The sequence below is a fragment of the Aaosphaeria arxii genome (assembly GCF_010015735.1).
Source record: "Aaosphaeria arxii CBS 175.79 unplaced genomic scaffold BU24scaffold_4, whole genome shotgun sequence".
Classification (NCBI taxonomy): domain Eukaryota; kingdom Fungi; phylum Ascomycota; class Dothideomycetes; order Pleosporales; genus Aaosphaeria; species Aaosphaeria arxii.
The window spans coordinates 1,550,068-1,570,382 of NW_022983477.1; the positions used below are offsets into that span (position 1 = coordinate 1,550,068).

The 20,315-nt window shown below is 49.8% G+C and overlaps 11 protein-coding genes across 11 annotated transcripts; 6 read left to right on the forward strand and 5 right to left on the reverse strand.

Annotated features, from left to right (window-relative positions):
* The first annotated feature begins 100 nt into the window (after nucleotides 1-100).
* On the forward strand, nucleotides 101-2,119 carry BU24DRAFT_422081 (uncharacterized protein). The gene is made up of 7 exons (XM_033527890.1): nucleotides 101-711; nucleotides 765-787; nucleotides 844-898; nucleotides 955-1,191; nucleotides 1,256-1,600; nucleotides 1,670-1,928; nucleotides 2,027-2,119. Exons 1-7 carry the CDS (start codon nucleotides 565-567, stop codon nucleotides 2,065-2,067), a joined length of 1,107 nt encoding a protein of 368 aa, XP_033384102.1. The 5' UTR covers nucleotides 101-564; the 3' UTR covers nucleotides 2,068-2,119.
* Nucleotides 2,071-3,379, reverse strand: BU24DRAFT_491973 (uncharacterized protein). Its single transcript, XM_033533861.1, has 4 exons — nucleotides 3,058-3,379; nucleotides 2,985-2,998; nucleotides 2,796-2,920; nucleotides 2,071-2,741 (listed from the first exon to the last, which is right to left on the reverse strand). The coding sequence occupies exons 1-4, from the start codon at nucleotides 3,116-3,118 to the stop codon at nucleotides 2,159-2,161; spliced, it is 783 nt and encodes a 260-aa protein (XP_033384103.1). The 5' UTR covers nucleotides 3,119-3,379; the 3' UTR covers nucleotides 2,071-2,158.
* A 622-nt stretch (nucleotides 3,380-4,001) lies between these two features.
* BU24DRAFT_450427 (S-adenosyl-L-methionine-dependent methyltransferase) lies at nucleotides 4,002-5,478 on the forward strand (the record flags this gene model as incomplete). Its single annotated transcript, XM_033531025.1, has 4 exons — nucleotides 4,002-4,029; nucleotides 4,226-4,258; nucleotides 4,339-4,462; nucleotides 4,572-5,478. The coding sequence occupies 4 exons, from the start codon at nucleotides 4,002-4,004 to the stop codon at nucleotides 5,476-5,478; spliced, it is 1,092 nt and encodes a 363-aa protein (XP_033384104.1).
* Nucleotides 5,479-5,788: 310 nt separating this feature from the next.
* Nucleotides 5,789-7,905, forward strand: BU24DRAFT_422083 (uncharacterized protein). The gene has a single exon (XM_033527891.1). The coding sequence runs from the start codon at nucleotides 5,812-5,814 to the stop codon at nucleotides 7,867-7,869; it is 2,058 nt and encodes a 685-aa protein (XP_033384105.1). The 5' UTR covers nucleotides 5,789-5,811; the 3' UTR covers nucleotides 7,870-7,905.
* Nucleotides 7,906-7,922: 17 nt separating this feature from the next.
* BU24DRAFT_422084 (malate dehydrogenase) lies at nucleotides 7,923-9,090 on the reverse strand. The gene has a single exon (XM_033527892.1). It carries the CDS (start codon nucleotides 9,057-9,059, stop codon nucleotides 7,980-7,982), a length of 1,080 nt encoding a protein of 359 aa, XP_033384106.1. The 5' UTR covers nucleotides 9,060-9,090; the 3' UTR covers nucleotides 7,923-7,979.
* Nucleotides 9,091-9,679: 589 nt separating this feature from the next.
* On the forward strand, nucleotides 9,680-11,524 carry BU24DRAFT_461999 (uncharacterized protein; the record flags this gene model as incomplete). Its single annotated transcript, XM_033531947.1, has 2 exons — nucleotides 9,680-10,522; nucleotides 10,574-11,524. The coding sequence occupies 2 exons, from the start codon at nucleotides 9,680-9,682 to the stop codon at nucleotides 11,522-11,524; spliced, it is 1,794 nt and encodes a 597-aa protein (XP_033384107.1).
* A 3-nt stretch (nucleotides 11,525-11,527) lies between these two features.
* Nucleotides 11,528-13,529, reverse strand: BU24DRAFT_422086 (dihydroxy-acid and 6-phosphogluconate dehydratase). Its single transcript, XM_033527893.1, has 3 exons — nucleotides 13,050-13,529; nucleotides 12,786-12,997; nucleotides 11,528-12,735 (listed from the first exon to the last, which is right to left on the reverse strand). The coding sequence occupies exons 1-3, from the start codon at nucleotides 13,465-13,467 to the stop codon at nucleotides 11,557-11,559; spliced, it is 1,809 nt and encodes a 602-aa protein (XP_033384108.1). The 5' UTR covers nucleotides 13,468-13,529; the 3' UTR covers nucleotides 11,528-11,556.
* Nucleotides 13,419-14,864, forward strand: BU24DRAFT_184956 (NAD(P)-binding protein). The gene has a single exon (XM_033521658.1). The coding sequence runs from the start codon at nucleotides 13,869-13,871 to the stop codon at nucleotides 14,670-14,672; it is 804 nt and encodes a 267-aa protein (XP_033384109.1). The 5' UTR covers nucleotides 13,419-13,868; the 3' UTR covers nucleotides 14,673-14,864.
* Nucleotides 14,865-15,362: 498 nt separating this feature from the next.
* BU24DRAFT_491980 (stress responsive A/B barrel domain-containing protein) lies at nucleotides 15,363-15,865 on the forward strand (the record flags this gene model as incomplete). The annotated part of the gene is made up of 3 exons (XM_033533862.1): nucleotides 15,363-15,381; nucleotides 15,440-15,668; nucleotides 15,730-15,865. The coding sequence occupies 3 exons, from the start codon at nucleotides 15,363-15,365 to the stop codon at nucleotides 15,863-15,865; spliced, it is 384 nt and encodes a 127-aa protein (XP_033384110.1).
* Nucleotides 15,866-16,662: 797 nt separating this feature from the next.
* BU24DRAFT_422089 (uncharacterized protein) lies at nucleotides 16,663-17,424 on the reverse strand. Its single transcript, XM_033527894.1, has one exon. The coding sequence runs from the start codon at nucleotides 17,289-17,291 to the stop codon at nucleotides 17,079-17,081; it is 213 nt and encodes a 70-aa protein (XP_033384111.1). The 5' UTR covers nucleotides 17,292-17,424; the 3' UTR covers nucleotides 16,663-17,078.
* Nucleotides 17,425-17,438: 14 nt separating this feature from the next.
* Nucleotides 17,439-17,919, reverse strand: BU24DRAFT_450434 (uncharacterized protein; the record flags this gene model as incomplete). Its single annotated transcript, XM_033531026.1, has 1 exon — nucleotides 17,439-17,919. The coding sequence occupies exon 1, from the start codon at nucleotides 17,745-17,747 to the stop codon at nucleotides 17,439-17,441; it is 309 nt and encodes a 102-aa protein (XP_033384112.1). The 5' UTR covers nucleotides 17,748-17,919.
* Nucleotides 17,920-20,315: the final 2,396 nt, after the last annotated feature.

The window sequence follows — 20,315 nt, forward strand, 5'->3', positions numbered from 1 at the left end:
TCTGTGCGAAAGACCCAATTGACCAATCACGTAACCGTCTGTGCATAGGACATCAGGTAGGTACCTCACCTATAGTATCGGCCTTCCATACAACTACATACAATAATCAACCACAAAACCATCTTTCCCTTCATTCCTCTCACGCATCCACCACCCAGGAACTCAATCTACCTCAACCCGTTTTCCCAGCCCAAATATCTGCGATCCATCTCTACGGCTATGCTAGCAATCTAAATCCGACCAGGATTCCCATTCGAGATCACGCCCCACGGACCGTCCGCCCTCTATTCGGCAATTTGACGACCAGCGAAATACCGATGAGAAAAACATAGTACATGTTTCGCACTGACCGGTACGCTCATCGACCCAAGGTCGCGTATAGTGTTCATCTATGCGAATGTGGGACGCCGAGGCGAGTTCATCTATGGTGCGGTGTTCGTGGTGGCGGACTGATAAGATGGGAGTGAGTACCGCGGGGGTGAATTGTGCGGTAGCTTTTCATCGATTCTTTTGCGCTTTTTTTTTGTCTAGGAGATATCCTTTTTGCGTGATCGAACGACAAAAATGTTCACGACCGCCGGTATACTTGGATTCGTGGTATTTGCGGGAGGTGTCTTCGCGCAGAAGACGGGTGTCGAGCTCGATGAACCGATGTTGAGAGGTGGGGGCATGAGAGGGCAAGGGGCGATGCTGAGGTTTGGTTGCTCGCAGGTATTATGAATTGGTCTCGATTGAACTTCGATGTTTGCTAATGGGTTGTTTAGGTTGTAGTTGAGCGTCTGGATCCGTATGAATTCATCAACTGTATACATAGGGGAACGTTTGAATTGACAAATGTTGCAGTTTGGTGAACCCAGGCTTGAATCCATCAACTCATATGCATCAGATCGTTGGAGGCGTGAGACTTCCTGACTCTTTCTCATTGAATTCTCGCACTGATGACGACGTTGATAGAATGCATTCACGCCATCGATGCCATATTCCGACATCGCCCAGCTCGCCAATTGCACGACTTGCCACTTCAAACAAGACCTCTCGAACTACTGGACCGCAAACTTGTACTTCAAAGCGAGGAATGGAAGCTACAAACGCGTTCCCCAGATCGCCAACCAGTTCAACGACTACGATAATGCCGGGTTGACAGTATACTACACCAGTCCCGGCAAAGGCCTCACGACAGCCTTCAAGCCCGTACGCCTCCTCCTACTCCCCCATATCCTCCACATCCAGCTAACACTAATTCCCATCTTCAAAGGGCTTCCGAATGCTAACCGGCGACGCCACGCGCCGCACCTCGGAAAACCTAGGCCGCAAGATGCAGCAATGCTACCGCTGCTACACGGCGCCTGACTTTGGCGGCGCCCTCTCCAGCCCCTGCATGGATCCCAAGTACGACACCGACCACTTCCCGACGCAGCCCTGCGCCGGCGGCATCCGCTCCAACATCATCTTCCCCCTGTGCTGGGACGGAAAGAACCTCGACTCGCCGAATCATAGGGACCACGTCGCTCATCCTGTCGGAGGGCCGACGTCGTTTAGTGTTGTTAATGGGACGTGCCCGAGTAGCCATCCTATCAAGATTCCGCAGGTCATGCTGGAGGTAAGTCGAACATGAGCATACTGTTGCCTGAACGGGGAGATGTGGTTTGCTGATGAGTTATTATCGCAGGTCATGTGGGACACGACGCCGTTCAACGACCCCGCGGACTGGCCTGAGGACGGATCGCAACCTTTCGTCCTGTCGACGGGCGACGCGACGGGGTTCGGCCAGCATGGAGACTATGTGTTTGGGTGGGAGGGCGACAGCTTGCAGCAGTCGATGGATAATAGGTGTTATCTGAGGAACTGTACGCTACTGACGGAGTTGGCGCCCAAGGTCAAGAATGAGTGTCAGGTGCCGGTTACGGTTGATGAGGATATTGAGGGCTGTGAGTTTGAGCGTTCTATCTTCCCCTTTTGTGATTCTTTTGAGGGGAGAAGGGTGCGGTTCTGATGAGAATTATCAATGACTGACTGACTCATGTAGGGATGACCGAATTACCTGGCGGCGGGAACGGAGACAAGTGAGCTCTTGTAATAATCTAGCAATGGTATCTAAGGTATATCCGCAACAACCCATACAAACGCATTCGTATATCATCCCCATTCACAGTCCCCATCAAACAAGCCTAATCCTCCCCTCCGTCTCATCCTCCACAGACTGATACAGCGGCCCCTCCCTCAACCTCATCAACGCCATAGGCTCCACCCCACTACCCCCCAGCACCCTACTCCCCACCCACCCCTGGAGCCTCACCGTCGCGACCACGTACATCACCGCCGCCCCCGCAAACACCCCCGACACAACCACCGAAGACCCCACACCCCAGACGCTCCTCCCAACCCACGTGAGCCCCAACGACCCATCCCGACCCGCATGCCACTCCGCCGTGGACAAGAACCCAACGTCCTGCGTCCAGATGCCCATGTCCAGCGCGTAGAAAGCGTACAGTATCCCCCTCACTATGGTGCCCGGCATCCGCGACACGCACAGCGTGATCGCGAGGCCGAGGATCCAAGGGGTGGGCAGCAAGAGCACGATCTCAAACGCCGCGGGGAATTGGAAGGTGCTCATGAAGGACGAATTCGTGAAGATGTAGCAGAGCGGGAGGGCGAACCATGATGCTACGGAGAGGTAGGTGAAGGGGTTTCGGGGGACGAGGTGTGGTGCTTCTAGGGTGAGGATCGCGAGGGGGTAGAATCTGTGGGAGATGGTGAGTTGGAGGGAGTGTGAGGGGGTGGGATGGGGGGCGTACAGGAGGATCATGAGGGTTTTGAAGATGTAGAAGAAGGTTATGTGCGCGTAGCTTGGGAACGAGGGGTGGAAGAGCCAGGAGGCTTCAGATAGCCAGAGGATGGCGATTCCGAGTATGCCGAGCCTTTGGGATCGTCATGTTAGTTTTCATACTAGGAATAAGGTGGTGGTCTATTGGGATGATGTACCATTGTCCGTAGATAGCTATATTATGGAATCGTCAGCATGGGTACAAATTAGGTATCTCGTTGCACGCGACTCACTGAAGTTCCGTAATTGCAGATCTTTCTTTATATTATCTGTTATTGAAGTGGGTATCATCATGGCACGTGATTATATGGGATTTACGATAGAGGTCCAAGAACCGTCTCTTGAGAGATGGTAGTTGGCTGATGGTCATCTTTAATGTCATCGAGGTCAGCGGCGGTGCAATGGGAGAAACGCGACTCAGCCACGTTTCGCGTGTCGCAGAAGTTGGGGGCCGAATCCGATCATGTCATGTAACATAACTCTTGCTTCGTTTACATTGACATCGAACTTGACATCATTGATATTGGGTTCATAGCTACTTAACGTTTCACCATTCTTCTCGTGTGTCGTTCAAGTACCTACGGAGTTACATTAATCCTATGTTCACCTCAGATACCTTACATTTGGGATTATTCGCTAAGCCGCATCTGGCTAGGGGCAAAGTTGTACTGTATATCCTATTATTAGAGTCTGCATGGTGGACAGCAAATCAAAGATACTGATATGTCTTCAGTCAGTCTTTTAAGATCGCGCATGTACTGAACGTACTCGCGATGGTCAATGTGTTCGAATTACTTTCAGCTGTGTAAGCTTTGAAGATCCGAATGATGTACGCCCAGGTGGGAAAACGAACCATCGGGAAGGCCGAGTCCTACGCGGTAGTTATCAGCTTGGTGGATGATGATTCCTCATTAAATGCTACATCAGGTTTCGGCAGGTATCTTGCGCATCTGCTTAGGTCGTATTAGAACAACTGTGTATGCCGCGGCTACCGCACTAGCACATGATCCTTTTCCCTTTTGTTCATTGATAACTGCAGATCGTGAGTCTAGATCGCAGATAAATACCGACTCAGAAGCGGACAGATAAATTCCGTTCGGCAAATTTCCTGCCCTATTGGCCTTCCGTATGTCTTTTACGGAATCGTGCGGTGTCTGTCTCGTAATCTCAGCTCACCATGGCTCTTGGTTTCGCTAATACTAGTTGTACGATATGTTAACTTGGCCATCCTAAGAGGATGCTTGCTGGGAAAAGCGTTAAGCGAGGCTCCACAGCTGTCTGGTTGTACGCCACGACTGAAGAGCAGAGGCTAATAGACTTTCTGTACTGTATGTAAGCGACTATGATAGTTATAAATGTGATGTGCAGGTCTTCTAATCGATTGAATCTTCAGTATTGTAGATCGTGAATATCAACCTCAAACCATCTACAATAGTAAGTAAAGATACTCGCGGTCTCCTCTGTACTCTGTATCATGCAAGTCGACTTCATGTCCAGAGCATGATCTATTATAGCAATCACGCTGATAAGTAAACAGAATCCTTTCAAGATGAGCCCTGGCGCAATATCCCCCACGGCAGCCAATGAGGTTGAAAGAAAATACCATAGTACGAAGGCGGCATACTCGTTGCCCAATGAGTAAGTTAGTTGATTGACTGCAACATGACCAAATAGAATGTTCTTGTTACAGCAGGGAACCCGGCTGCAGCTCCCTCCTGAGATTTTGCCTATGTTGACCTCTTCACAGTAACATCGAGCATCATAGACTGGAGTCGCAAGCAGAGTGTCTCCGCGTCAACCAAGGAGGAACCGATTTCTTTGCACCTCTAGACAAGGAAATAGTGCGCAAAACCATTGACATCGGCTGCGGTACTGGTTTTCTTACGCACGCGATGGCATCAGAGTTCCCTGCGGCTCAAATATACGGAGTCGATCTCTCCCCAGTGCCGGAATTGAGGCCAAAGTTACCCAACATCGAATACGTGATTGAGAATATTGCGACCCTGACCGACCCGCCAAATCCAGATGATCGGTTCAAACCAGCTTCGTTTGACTACGTCTTCTCACGGTTGTTGATCATGGGCTTGACTGATTGGAAGGGGCACTTGCAACGTTGTGTTTCTATGGTGAAGCCGGGCGGCTGGGTCGAATTTCACGATCTAGAAAACGTTGTACATCGTGTTCCGGACGACGTCACTACTCCAACCCTTTTGGCCCCTCACGACCTCACTTTGGCCCAGGTAAAGTCGAAGTCACATCCGGCAGACCAGTATCTCAATGACCCGGCATGGAACGTCACTTTCCAAAAACTTCTGAGGAGAAAGGGGCTCGATCCTCTCATTGGCTGGCGTCTGCCTCAGATGTTTGCCGATGCGGGTTTGGTAGACATCAAGGTTCGACGATATATGTATCCGTGGGGAGTATGGGAGGGCATGACGGATGCAGAGAAGCAATTCGCTGAGTTAGGCAGAGGGGTCATTAGCCAAATGTTGCCATCAGCATTGGCCAAATTGCAGCAGGGGATTGGCAAGGCCGAGGAGGAGGGAGAGGTCAAGAGCGCCATTGAAGATTTGCATGCTCAAGCTAGGAGTTGGGAGCGTGGGAGGCTTTTCATTTGGCTGTACGTTGTGTACGGTCGAAAGCCAGCAGAATAGTGGACGGGTTCCGCGATAACATCAGTTGAATTTTGCGTGCTGGCAACGAGGAATGATAAAACTTACAACTACCTTTTTTTTATTTGAATGTTGAATAAATCGAATGTGCGGAGTAGTTGTAAAGTATAACTTACATGTAAGGGTTTCGCTCAATGAAGGGTTAGGCGATACCTACCAGGTTACACCTAATCTTACTTGCCGCAGCTACACACAGCCACGATTGTTTCGCCGTAAGCTGTCGGACTAAGCATTCTGAAATCCAACAATATGTTGCTTCAATCCCTATATATCTAATTGTCTGAGATAGTATCTTTCAACGACATCTAGGCTACAATGCCTGATGCAATAGCCATCGAAAAGTGGCGCGCAAAGGGCTACGAACCCCTGGGACGCTCGTCCATTCGCCTCCTATCCATCCGACCAGGGTTCCCCACCGAACCCATAGAATGCGCTTTCCTTACGATATTAGACCTGGAAGATGCACCAGAATTCGATGCTCTCTCGTACGTCTGGGGCACACAGCTTAGTGCAACTCCCATCATCTGCAATGGCATAGAGGTACCCGTGACACAAAACCTAGCCGACGCACTTGTGCATTTGCGCAAACTTCCCGGATGGGACGCAAACGTTCAATGGCCGAGAGACCACCCACTCCACTCGACCAAGAATGCTTGGGGAGGTTTCGCAAAGAATCGCAACGAGTACAGCGGGCGCGAAACGCATGCCGAGGAGCTGTTAGTGTGGGTTGACGCGCTCTGCATTAACCAAGAGGATTTCGCCGAACGAGCAAGCCAAGTTGCCATCATGGGCAGGATATATTCGCAAGCCTACAAAGTCATGATCTGGCTCGGGAAAGAGAACAAACAGTCGCTTCAGCATCAGGAAGTTAGGGCGAAGACTGCCGTACCGCAGACTAAAGCACCCGTCGAGTCGCAGAGCAGGTTCTACTTTTATTTGGGGATGTATGGGATGATGCCCATTTGCCTCTCGTTCATAGCGCAAGCTTTGAGGCACATGGAAAATGGTGAGAACAAACTCGCTGCGATGAACCCGACGGAAGACTCCAAACACCGAAATATGGCCTACGGGTTTCCTGCCCCAGATGCGAAAGAGTGGGATTACTTGCGCGATTTCTTCACGAACCCGTGGTTTGAGCGGGTATGGGTCGCACAGGAGGCTGTCCTCGCTAATCGGGCGACTGTTCTGGTTGGTAATTGGGAGATCGAGTGGGCAGCGATTGGGCAGGCTGCGGTCTGGTTTGAAGCGAAGGGCTACGGGATGCCAGCAGTCGTGAGATATCAGATGCCCGAACTCAAGGACTACCTGCCTATCTCGAAGGCTGCATCCATATGGGACCTTTGCTCCTGGCCAAAACATGAGATTCCACTATTGAAGTTGATCAGAGAATTCCGGACACGACAAGCAACGAACCCGGTAGACAAGATCTATGCAACCTTCGGTCTTGCTGCAGAAATGAACAATGTCTCAGAGAAGGGATTTCATGAGTTGGTTCGACCCGATTACACGAAAGCACTGGTCGACGTGTATCGAGACATGGCCAAATTTCTGATCATCGAGCATGGAAACCTTGAGGTCCTTTCCCATGCTGGGGGTTCGACGCTCAAAGTAGACTGGCCATCATGGGTTCCCGATTGGCGACACGAGAAGGTTACGAACGAAATGGTGAGCTCGAGACATCCAAACGTATACAATGCAGACGACAACCAGCCCCTTTCAATTGGAGTAAGCGCGAACCCCGACGCACTAGTCCTGCAAGGCATTGAAGTCGACAGTGTCATAGCCTACGGTGACAGGCTGATGAGCTATGGTTTTGGCTACGTGACTTATCAGGAAGAAATTGATTTCATCAAAGCCGCCTGGGCTTTGTTTGAGCATTGCTCAAGCATCCCCTCCGATCCATACAAAGACCAGGCTATCGAAGAAGTATTCGTAAATACGCTCACCGCGGGGCTTAACAACAGGCACATGCCAGTCTCCGAAGACATTTGCTTCTTACCAGATGCAGCGCACTGGTTTTCAAAACATTCTCCCAACCTTCTGTCGACTAAACTTCAAATCAACCGCCGTCCTAAATGGTCGACGGTGAACAGTGCCGATTCTGGGCGTTATCACGAGGCATTTGTCCATGCTTGCGTGGACAGACGCTTCTTTGTGAGTCGTAGTGGGCTCATGGGAATCGGGCCTGAAACGATGAGAGAAGGAGACATTGTTGCTGTGCTGTTCGGAGGAAAAGTACCTTACCTTCTGAGACCCCAAGGAGGCAGGTATAGGTATATTGGAGAATGCTACGTACATCGGATGATGGAGGGCGAAGCAATAGAAAAATGGATCCAAAAAGGACGGAAACAGGACCTTTTTGAGTTGTTTTGATGAGGGAGCAGCATAGAGCGATTTCTTTCTTTAACGATGATTTAGATTCTGAATACCCATTTTATGTTCCGATCATACAAAATTCTCCATATTACACGTGTTATCTAAATCTATGACGGGTTCTTGATGACCAACGGCTTCGCCCCGACCTTGTTTGCTTCTGCGTTTAGAGCATCGATTTCGGCTTGAACTAGAGGGATCCCTGTTTTCTCCCTTTCTTGCTGTTGCAATTGTTCCAGCTCGCCGGGGAAATATATTCGATCAACACCCGCGGCCTTGTCTGCACCCACTACTCGATCATACAGATACTGCATCCTTTCTCTGAAATCATCGAGACTCATGAACAAGTCAGGCTTGATGGCGACCAGAAAATGCCCAACATTCGATGGTTTCGACGGATCGTAGGGACCAGTTACGTTTCCAGCGAAAGCGGATCCAGAGAGGACGCCAGAGAACACGTCCATCATAACAGCCAGCCCTGAGCCCTTCGGACCGCCCATAGGTAGCATTACACCACCATCCAAAGCGGCTGCGGGATCATCTGTGGCATTTCCATCCTTATCTAACGCCCAATCTGAGGGGATCTTTTCGCCTCTTCTCTTTGCTTTGTAGATTTTGCCTCTTGCAGCAATTGACGGGGCCATATCTAGGATGAACGGGTTGTCTTTACCAGGCGCTCCACAAGCGAGCGGCGAGACACCCAACAGCATACTCTTGCCGCCCCACGGAGGGAGCGCAGGACTTGAATTGGTAAACACCAGACTCATCATATCAGCGTCCAACGCCTTCTGAACCACCCAAGCGCTCATTCCAAAGTGGTTCGAGTGCAAGATGCTTGTCATGCCAATACCGTAGAGTTTCGCCGACTCGATCGCTGCAGCCATGCCGATGTCTGCAGCGAGGAAGCCGAAGGCATTTTTTGCGTCGACTTGCGCGACTACAGGAGTGACTTGCTTCAATTCTGGCGTAGCTTTGGCATCGAGTACTCCTTGTCGTATTCGCTCCATGTAGGATGGTATCCGGTTCATCCCATGTGTGTCGACGCCTCGCAGATCAGCTGCTACCAGGCATCGCGCAACGACGCTGGCATGGGCTGCAGGGACACCATTGCCAACGAGGACGGACTCGACGAAGCGTTCAGCGTCCTGAGCATCAACATAAAATTTCGTATCTGGTGCAATTCCCGCCATTTTGAAAAAGAAAAAGAGTAATGATTTAGTATCTGCTCCTAAGGCGAAGAAATAGATGATTGATTATTTACATATACCGAAAGGCAGTCGGAGTTTTCCCGCATGCTGATTTTAGCGCGTGCTCTAATAGGATGACGGACCAACCTGCTAATTTGCTAGGGCTGCGATAACTTTTGCAGGTAACGGAAACCCCGCTCTTCATCTTCGTCACACGACATAATTAACGGGAAATGCCCGAGAGGAATCAAAGAGAGTCGAGAAGAAATCCACGCCTCCGGCTAGCATGCTCACGATGCCAGAGGCGGAAGATACGCGTAAGAATTGTCCCGTGCATAACCTCCAATGGTTGACTAACAAAGATCTCCACCAATGAACAGTGCGATGCTCAATTCCCGACATGTAGCAATTGCCACAAGGCTTCAGTTGCATGTTTGGACGGAGAAAGTTTACGACTTCGCGATGCTCCTCGTGATGATAATGTTTCACGATTAGAGAGAAGAGTCACGTGGCTTGAGTCAATCATTCGAGAGCGCCTCCCAGATGTCGATTTGTCAACAGATACTCCCTCTCTTGACGCCAACAACAGCGAACAATGCATCTCGGTTGTACGAGACACCCAGATGAGTGTTCCTGTGGATAATCTAAGCACCAATATTCCACAAGCGAACCCCCCAGCACCCATTGGCCGCGCCCCTGACGAGCGAGTCCATGAAATCGGCTTTGTCGCAGTGGGAAGTAATTCGGATCAAAGATATGTTGGTCCCTCGAGCGGTCACTTTCTCGCTCGAGCCATGCTTAGTCGTACTTTAAGAAACAGCAATGAGCCGGAACGCATCAATGATCCCTCCAGTTCTTTCTCTCCATCGATAATCAACGAACTGGTTAAAGCGGCTCGAGGGCCATTGCCTCTTCCAGAGAAACATACTGCACTACAGCTCAGTAGAGTCTACTTTGATATCATACATCCGCAGTATCCCATTCTCCATGAACCTTCCTTCTTCCTTGCCCTGGATCAGATTTACGAGCACAATGATGGGTACAGTGACATGGATAAACCTATTTTGTTCCAGGTATATATCGTTCTAGCCATTTCCTCGAGTATCGTATCTTCTCGGGCTAGATTCCATGTTCCCGGAGAATCGTATTGCCTATCCGCATTGCAATATTTCGATGAGCTCAGCATAGAGAACTCTTTGTCCGGGCTGCAATGTCTGCTTCTCCTGCTTATCTTCACCCTGCACAGTCCATTTATGCGGGTAAATGTATGGTATGTGAACTACCAATGCATCGCTTGCTTGCTGGATCTAGGCTTGCAACGAGACATAACAACGTCATCCGGCATATCCCTCCTTACACAGGAAATGAGGACCCGAGTCTTTTGGACTGTCCTTGCTTTGGATCGAACAATTGCAACCATGATGGGTCGTCCTATCGGTCTAAGAGACGAAGCTTGTGAGCTACGCGTAAGCAATTTCCAATGTACACTCATTGTATAGTAGCTGACAGGGTTAAAGTTCCCGCAGAACATAGACGATCATGATCTGGTCGGAGTTTCTGCTCCCAATGAAGAAGCAACAGGGGCTATTTCGTTCTCAATACACCTCTTCAAACTGACAAAACTTAACTCTGAGATCAAGTATGTGGCGAACAGTATTGTACGCCAGGCCCCGCCCTACGCCTACCTGCCGATTACCGATATACATGCATGGAATCAAGATATGCTGAGGCAGCTCGATGAATGGGTGGCAGAAATCCCCCAATCCAATCACCACCAATTTATCCGCATTGTGTGTGAGCTGCGATACCTATCGGTCAAGATGCTCCTCCTTCGACCAAGTCCCGCCATACCTACGCCATCTTCCGCTTCATTGACTGCTTGCCACGAAGTTGCATGCCGAAGCATTCAACTGTATGGTCAGCTATACAGGCAAGACATGCTCGTACATGACTGGATTACCTTGCACGGCATCGTGTTCAGTACCATTACAATGCTGTACTGTCTTAGAGTTGTACCGGATTTAGCACCAAAGACAAAGCTCGACGTCGTAATGAGCGATTTAAGTCTAAGCCTGAGTCTAATAAGTGCTAGTGGGGAACATTGGTCGGGCGCAAAGCGCTGCCGCGAAATCCTAGATGAGCTAGGCAGGTCAACCGTTCAAGGAATCAAAAATTTGGGCACCCCACAAGTCAATCATCGGGGCAGCCGAGAGGGAGAGGAGGCCAATCCGAATGCCTCATCTTCGACCGCAAGCATACCATACACGCAAGCCCCAGTTGATATCTTAACCACTGGTGGTGATGCAGGTCTGGGTTTTATTCCATCTTTAGCAACGCCGCCTAGCATTGCACCGGGAATGCTTGCGAATGATACCTTTTTGTTTAACCCTGTTGACCAATACGGCTTCAGCGACTCAATCAATGTGGACGACATCATGCGGAATCTATTTGACGACTTCATTCCCTAAATTATTCTGGTATCTCTAAGCTTATTATGGCGCTACGAAGGACCAGCAGCTGTTAGGAAATCGAAGTCTGCACCTTCGTGTGCTTGGTTCACCGACCGCATGTACAAACCGCGATAGCCTCTCGTGTTTTGTTGCGCTGCTTTTCCGATCGGTCCGGATTCTTGCTTCCTTGACTCTATTCTTTTTTGGATCTCCTCGTCCGAAAGTTCGAGGTGCAGTAATCGCTGCTCAACATCGCATTCGATGATGTCTCCAGTCCTCACTATCCCTAAAACTGAGTCTGGATCGGCCGACTCTGGTGATATGTGCAAGCAAATGGTACCTCCAGCAGTACCGCTCATTCTTCCGTCTGAAAGCCGCAGCATATCCTGCACACCCTTCTCTGCAAGCTTGCGAGGAATTGGAATCAACCCCGCCTCTGGCATGCCTGGATTTCCTACAGGCCCAATGTTCTGAAGCACTAATATGCTGTCTGCCTCAACCTCTAGGTTTGGGTCATCGATTCTCATGGCGAGATCCGCGGAATTTGCGAAGACCACAGCACGACCTTTGTGGCGTAGTAGCCGGCGGTCCTTGGAAGCACTTGCCTTCATGACTGCACTGCCGGGGGCAAGATTTCCACGCAGCACTACTAGGGACGATGCATCGTAAAGTGGTTTCTCGAAGGGCTGAATGCACATCGTCGGGCTATCCTGGGGAACGGGGATGAGTGGTGTTGATTCAATCTCCTCACCCAGAGTTCGGCCGGACACCGTCATTGCATTGAGATGCAGTAAAGGCTTGAGTCTGCGCAGTAAGGCTAACATGCCACCGGAATTATGGAAATCGTTCATATAATTTTGTCCACTCGGTTTCAAATCTACCAGAAGAGGCGTTTTCCGGCCGATTTCATCAATCGTGTCTAGCGTTATGGTGCCTGCGATGTCGGGATGTCTTCCGATAATGGCGAGCAAATGCACAACAGCGTTAGTTGAACCCCCTATGGCCTGAAGAACCGTGATAGCATTGAGGAAAGACTCCCTAGTCAGCAATTGCTGCGGCTTCAGCTTTGTAGCGGCTGCCTGCACTGCAAGCTTTCCAGTCTCCTCAGCGATCCTAAGACGAGCTGACGATACGGCCGGCGCAGTTGCTCCTTTGAATGGCATCATGCCCAAAGCTGCCAGGATACAAGCCATAGTACTTGCAGTTCCCATGACGCCGCACGTTCCAGCCTAGATCATGTCAGTGGGGTGATCTGAAATCATTACTTGTGGTTACTCACCGTTGGTGCCAACTCTTCATTGATGGCAGATATGTCCTCCAGATCAATGGTTCCAGCGCGGAAACTCGCCCAATTGTTTCTGCAGTCAGTACAGGCACCAATGCGGACTCCTTTGTGACTTCCAGGCATCATTGGGCCGGTCACCAAATGCACTATAGGCTTGTTGGCTGAAATACCTCCCATTAATTGCGCCGGAGTTGTCTTGTCGCATCCTAATACCCGTGAGTTTGAAGTGATCAATGCTAGTTGGTGAGGAGCAATTACCTCCAATGAGCACGACAGCGTCGCAAGGTTGAGCCTTGACCATCTCTTCGGTATCCATACTCATCAGGTTCCTCAGAAACATGCTCGTAGGACTCGAGAAGCTTTCATGGATACTTATAGTGGGAAAGTCGATCGCCAACCCTCCATTCAATTGGACCCCTCTTTTCACAGCTTCGATCAGCTGCGGGATATTGGCATGGCACGGGTTGAAGCTGGAGTATGTATTAACGATTCCGATTATTGGCCGCGATAATGCATCTTCGCTATATCCAAGTGCTTTGATAAACACTTTTCTCAAGAACAACGAAAAATGCGCATCTCCGTAGGACGTGAGACCTTGTCGAAGTCCAGACGCGGACGTCGGGATTGGCGTATCGAGATCATAGTCGGAATTGGGGTGATTCTGCTGCTCTGCCATGATCTGATGGTTTCAAAGTGTGAATATTTTTAATTTGATGGTGTTCGGCCTTTTGGTGATGTGATATGTTTGGTGGATTGCGACGAAGGCCATTTATTAATTGGAGCTCGCTGTTTGGTTCTTCGATGATACGGGGTTCGTCCGTCGACAACTTGTAGCCGAGGCTTGCTAGCCGTCGATCATTTAGTCTCCTCCCGGATTCTTAGTTTCTTCGACGGAAGAGTCCGAATATCTTCAGAATTTGGATGGTGGCACGCGTTTGGGTACTAGAAGTCAAGGTATTTCACTCAGCTTGATCGGAATGTTGTCCATCATCTTCAGATCGAATCTTCTCCGTCATTGGACCACTCAACTCACATTTCCTCCAGTTGAGCCACTCTTTCCACACATAATCCATCGTCATGCTTGATTTAAAAAACAAAGTCGCTCTTGTCATTGGCCTTGGCCAATCTGGCAGCGAAGGCTGGGGCATAGGAGCCGCATGCGCAGTGCTCTTCGCACGACAAGGCGCAATAATCTTCGGCGGGAATCGCACCATCGAATCCACTTCCAAAACGCAACAGACAATCCACGACGAAGGCGGCATCTGCGATGTCGTCGCCACCGATGCTACAGATTCAGATTCCGTAAAAGCTCTCGTGGACGCATGCATTGCGAAACACGGCCGCATCGACATTCTGCTCACCAACGTCGGACAGTCGCAGCCGGGCTGTCCGGCAACCATGGCCGAATCAATATGGGACGCGCAGATGGATATCAATCTCAAGAGCGTCTACCTCGCATGCCACCACGTGCTTCCGATCATGGAAAAGCAGAGCGGCGGCGGCGCTATTGTCTGTGTTTCCAGCATCGCTGGTATGCGATATCTCGGAAAACCACAGATCGCGTACAACACTGCCAAAGCTGCGATCATGCAGTTCGTGAAAGCTACGGCTGTCATGTATGCGGAGAAGGGGGTGCGGCTGAATACGGTGGTGCCGGGCCTGATGGACACGCCGTATACGAAGAGCTTGGCTGATAGGTATGGGAGGAATTACGAGGAGTTCAAGGATTCGAGAAATGGACAGGTGCCGATGGGAATAATGGGCGATGCATGGGATGTTGCTAATGCTGCGTTGTTTCTTGTTTCTGATGAGGCAAGGTATATAACGGGGCAGAAGGTTGTGGTGGATGGGGGCATCACTGGTAGTACTGGGAGAGCATGAAGCCGATTAGAATATAGCAACATGCAAACTCTTATCGTACTTAACAAATTCGTCATTATGTCTCCTTGATTTGCCTGAATCCCTCTTAATCCTCAGGTTTAGTGTCATAGAATTCCGTCAAAATCGAAGACACGAGATCTTATCACGAGAGCGAGCGAAGTCGATATGTTGCAATAACAAAAATAAAAGGACAATTTACATAAATTCAAGGCACTGATTGCTCATTGGATCAGGGTCTTCTCTGAAAGCAAATTTCCGTCCAGAATTCCTAGGCTTCTCCGTCTCTAACATCGTACCTCGATGAAGGCGAGATTACGATAAATGATTTGCAGAGTAATTTCCTAACGAGCGCGATCGGAAAACTAAAAAACATACTATCCCTAGCAGATGAACAGCACGAGTAGCCACATTCCACTTCTTACGAAGCTTTTTGGAGATAAACGGATAATTAGTGTGAAGAGTGAAAGGGCCGATGCGGACTACGCCGTTCATTAAACGGATATGCTCCGCGTAGGTCCACTCAACCTTCAAATCTTCGAATACCAAATATTTTATAATATCCCCATTATCAATGAAAAATCCAAAGTTCCAAACAATTCAATATTTTTTCGCAATTGAAGCAAATTTGTTTTATTCCCAATAACGCTAGTTACGAGAACTCTACATCTTACCCTCAGATCCTAGACCAACATGACCGTCGTCCACATCGGTACTGTTCCCCCTCTATCATCCATCCACATCCCCAAATCTAACACTACGCACGCCAGTCCTCTTCAAATTTCTCCCCTCGGTCACACAGGCCCACAAACAAAAATTCGTCTCCGAACTCAAACTTTTGAAATCCCTACCCTGTGTGCAGGACAACCGACTCATCGTCGGCGGGCCCTCGATCACAGATCCCATCGAGCGGAGCAAAGGGTTCGAGATCGCGCTTTTGAGTTTTCATAGGGACAGGCAGGGGTTGGAGGAGTATCAGAAGAGTGATGAGCATCATAGGTAGGGGTTCCACGTGCCTTTGTGGGTTTGGCTGAAGGGCTTGCTAATTGAATGGGTGCAGGGTGACGAGCGAGTACTTGTGGCCGTATAAGGAGGATGTTACGAGGTTTGATTTTGAGGTTGATGAGGAGGATGAGTATATGTGTCAGTTCATTGCGAAGGGGATGTTGAACGGGGCAGTGAAAGAAGCCCAGTGACGATCTGGAGATAATGCTACTTAGACAAAGAATCATCTCTATCCAAGTTCAGATGGCTATGTAAGGAGCATTGTGAAGCAGTCGAATATAGAGAGATATGAGGTTTACGAGTACTATCACACTAATAAGTCAACCATTACATGAAGATGGGACTTTCGTCTCCTTTCGCATGGTGAATAGCAAGGTTGAGGCTTCGTTGAATATGTCGATTTCTCCTACAATATCGAGATACCAGACTTTAACCCTTCAACCAGCAATTCTCCTTGTAATCGACATTCCTCCCATTACTTACATATCCTACTTTCTGTTCCTCTAACTACTCAGGCCCCTGCGGTTCTTCAAATTTCGGGTAATCATGCCTTTGTTCGTTCTTACCGTAGTTTTATAATTATTCCCTTGTGTTACCACTAGCAATGCAAGTATGCCGAGAGACATGAACGGATAACTCAAAATCACAATGCATCAACCCCATGCATCTGAAGCACCTTGACCAAATTGGTTCCGCAGGCAGCAAAGCAACATAATCACACCGATTACAAGCTCAGCCTGACTCAAGCATTCTCATGTACGCCTGCTCTGATAAACGTTCTCATTCTGCTTGCATAGCTGCTTTTGGACGCTTGGCCTTACTCCATTCTCGTGCCCTGAAAATCCAGGATCGCGATCGCAACCAAGCTAATCCAATCAAGCAGAGGTGGCATGACAAGATGAAAATGCCTTGCCCCCTGCCCATGGCCTGGAAGCCCAGATAGACGCATAGTCTGGAATATGGCGGTCTGTATCCAATTGTACATTTTTTTGCGTGCAATTCTCGAGTTCTGCACCCCAAAACGACCCCCATGCATGACATCCATGGCCCCTCACATGTCGCTCTAATGCCACACACTCCGATACCTTCCAGTACACCATGTATGACAACCCTCCTCCCTTCCATCCCCGTCACCGCAAATGACACGCGTCCCTCGGAGGCACCCGACTAGGGAAATAAATCCTGTCCGCTCTCATGGATTGTGACACTGGAACGCCCGCGTAACATTGAAGTAAGGTTTCTGGCGTAATGCAGCTTACTCTCGAAGCGGGAATCACAGCATCAAGAAGTGACATGCTGACTAGGCTCTGGATCGGCGAGAAAGCCTAGGCGGTGCGACTTGCCCTCGTCAGTAATGCACTGTTCTCCTTAAGGTTTATTCCAGCGTCAGCTAAGACGCCCTGTTCATATATCCCTTCCGATGGAGGGACGTTCCCAGCTGCTGGGTGTATCAATTTGGCATGAGTCAATTGAAGAGGGGTTTCGGACAAGGTTTGGGGAGTGGAGTGGGTATGATTGTGAGAAGTACGAAGTAACGCTATACAATGTTTCTTCGAGAACTTCGGCTTGACAAAGCCGAAGAAGATTGCTAGAGGTTGCTGTCCTTTTCTTGTACATTGAGAGGTTCACGACACGAGGGTAGTTACCTGGATGTGCTGGAGAGTAGGGATTGACCTAGCACACCATCATGGATTAGGGATTTTCTTCTTCCTACAAGTGCTCACTTATAAAGGTTTATCGATGTTTCTATCATGAGTCAATATATCACCCAAGGTCCCACTGAGTGATGCTACCATCGACAGCACTAGCGGATCGTCCTTCATCGCTGCATTGCTTTTCAAGAACTGACCCTTGGCGTTTGCACTGTTGGATTGTGAGAGTCTCTTCTACCCCGGCAGCAGACATGCGGATTACCGAAGTGCACCCAGCATCCAACAAGAAGGCCAGCAAGGCTGGATCAACACGCACGAGATTGCTGCAACGTCGACCTCCAGGCACATTTTGATAGCCAATCATGACCAGATCCCTTCGCCTGCACACTTCTATCTCAAACTCTGCGTGCTTGCCATCCATCGTGCAGCGATGTCGTGCTGAAAATTCCAAGGTCTGGCGGGTTTAATCCATCGCCCTCTCCAGAAGTCACGAACTCAGAAGTCGTGGCTTTGTTCTATCTGACTTTTGTCCCTCGTATCTGTTCTGCCGAACATCTTCCTCGAAAACGTTCGGATGTGCGGCCCCTCCCAACTCCGTCCTTCCCCCCGCTCAGTGACATATCGGTTGGACAAACGACCTACCTACTTTAACTGATTGGGATGAATCGCCAAGGTGGGGAAGCGGGATCAGTGATCTTCCCCAACATGCAACCTGCAACCTGCAACCTGCAGGAGCGCACGGACGGAGAGACAAGGGCTGAGACGTGCGTTGGGAGGGGAGGGGTGGGCTGAAATCCAACATCAACCCGCACGGAAACATTCATCAATCTTGCTTGTGGGCGACGATCGACGTATCGGTCGACCGGGAATGCGAATGCACTCCCACCGCACTCTGTCTATCGACCATTTCACGAGAAGCACTGTAAGGAGATAACTAGGATTAGAATCTCATCGTTACACACAGACTATCAGGCCACTATTTGATGACATGCTAAACTTTCACATGGCTATTATATACGGAGTACGGAGTACCCTGCACATTAAGAGAGGGGAGGCTCTAACACTTGCGTGCTGTCTAGCCTGCTGTTGTGCAGCATTACGTGCATATCCTGCTAACCATACCTCGGATCGTGAGAGCATGTCAACCTCGTTTGACTGTGACATGGCCAATTTGAAATGACCAATACGGTCCGAGATCACCTCGTCAAAAGTTTATCGTAAGCGAAGCGCTGTGTCTAGACTTCGGCCCGCAGATGTGGACGGCCGGCATCAGGGGTGGCTGCCGGCATAGGTGGTTGTTCAACGGAGCACAGGTCGTACTCTGTACCGGAAGGCAGCGCAGCATGTCGTCCTCTCCTTCGAGTTGATCATTGTAGGATGCTTGTCAGAGATAGAGATTTTTCCATCTCTTTCTCGTCTACAAATACATGCAATGGCAATACAGAGATGACCAGTATGAATCATGAACTCGGGCATCAGTGAGCGCTCTGCGAGGATGTATTGCCGCACCGCATGACCTGTCTGTGAACAAGTAATGGTGACACGAATTAGATTGCAAATACGGCATTCATGAAGACTTAGAGTAACCCTCAATTTGCATGCAGGGGCAGGGCGTGGCATTGTAAGCGGTGTTTGAGCAGTGTATTGCCATTCTTTGCAGCTGTAGCCGTCTACTGGACTCATGCCTTTCCGTCCCGAACGTGAGGCGCTCCCGGCTCCGCGAGCTGACAGCCAACCCCCGCGGGATCCCTTGCACCGGGAATGTTTGGTACTGATCCCACAGCCCTGTGAGGGAATTGGAACGTGCAGCTGGCTGTCGGGAGGCCCTGGTTGTGGACCTAAACCTACTACGATACATCGACATTGCCTTGATGCTGGTAATGCTTATGGCATTTATCGGTATCACCTACTAGGGCATTCAGCATCTTGATCTCTCTGAATTGCTGTGTTTCGAACGTGTTCACACCGGTAACTTCAAGGCTCTTTGTCACCGTTCCACCAATTCTAAGGAGACGTACCAGCACGATGGACGCACGCGCGCGTCAGACACGTCACTGCGGCCTTCCGATACACTACTCCGTTTCCATCTCGAGTTGCAGAGACGATAAGCAAAGCCCTGTTCAGACTAACACACCCTGACATGCAAGCAGAATGCGCGTTCCAACACTTGCAGATAGTATATCCTAGGCGGCGTAATGGAGCCACCGTCCACACCTCATTAAGACAATCATCTGACTTGACCAAAACCGGGTCATGAACGTAGGTAAAGAGACCCATATTGTGAGCACGATCACTGGGAGGCGTCGAGCGTTTACCCAGTGTAGACACGTCCTCCACCGCTCTTCTTGCGGCCAAAAGCTCCCCAATAATCCTGTGCTCACCGATCAGATCTCCAGCGGACGTCCGAACCATCCATGGCCAGCAGCCCAGCACTCAGCTGGCACACATTACTTCCGCGCACAGACCGTTGATGAACGGTAAACCTAAAATCTGGCAGAGGACCAGTTAGGTCTCACCATTTCCCCCTCGATACTTGACTCATGCACAGCACGACAGTCTGAGCGCCGCATCTGATCGGTGAACCGGACACAACTCCCCCATCCCCATCACCCATCCCACGCTTCCTTGCCTTATGGACTTTGTTTCTTCGCCCCCGTGTTTCAAGGACGCTGAACGTAATTATGGTGATGGGTGTTGGTGACTATGGTCTAACCGAGGGACACTCTTACGCCCTGATACACCGTTTACAGCTGATTGGCCGACCTGCTCGCTGTCACAATGCGTGCCGCAATGGCAAAACCCCTTTGGAGGAGGGATAAGGTATCAAGCTCCATTCGGCAGGCATATCGTCATGACGTCGGCCGTAGAGATACTTTCAGACGGCTTGCACCATGTGAAATGGCAATGTTTCCGTGCCGCATCCCCGATAAATGGCTAGAGAAAGGGAAACGAAGGAACCGAATCCATACCATAACGATAGTATTCAACG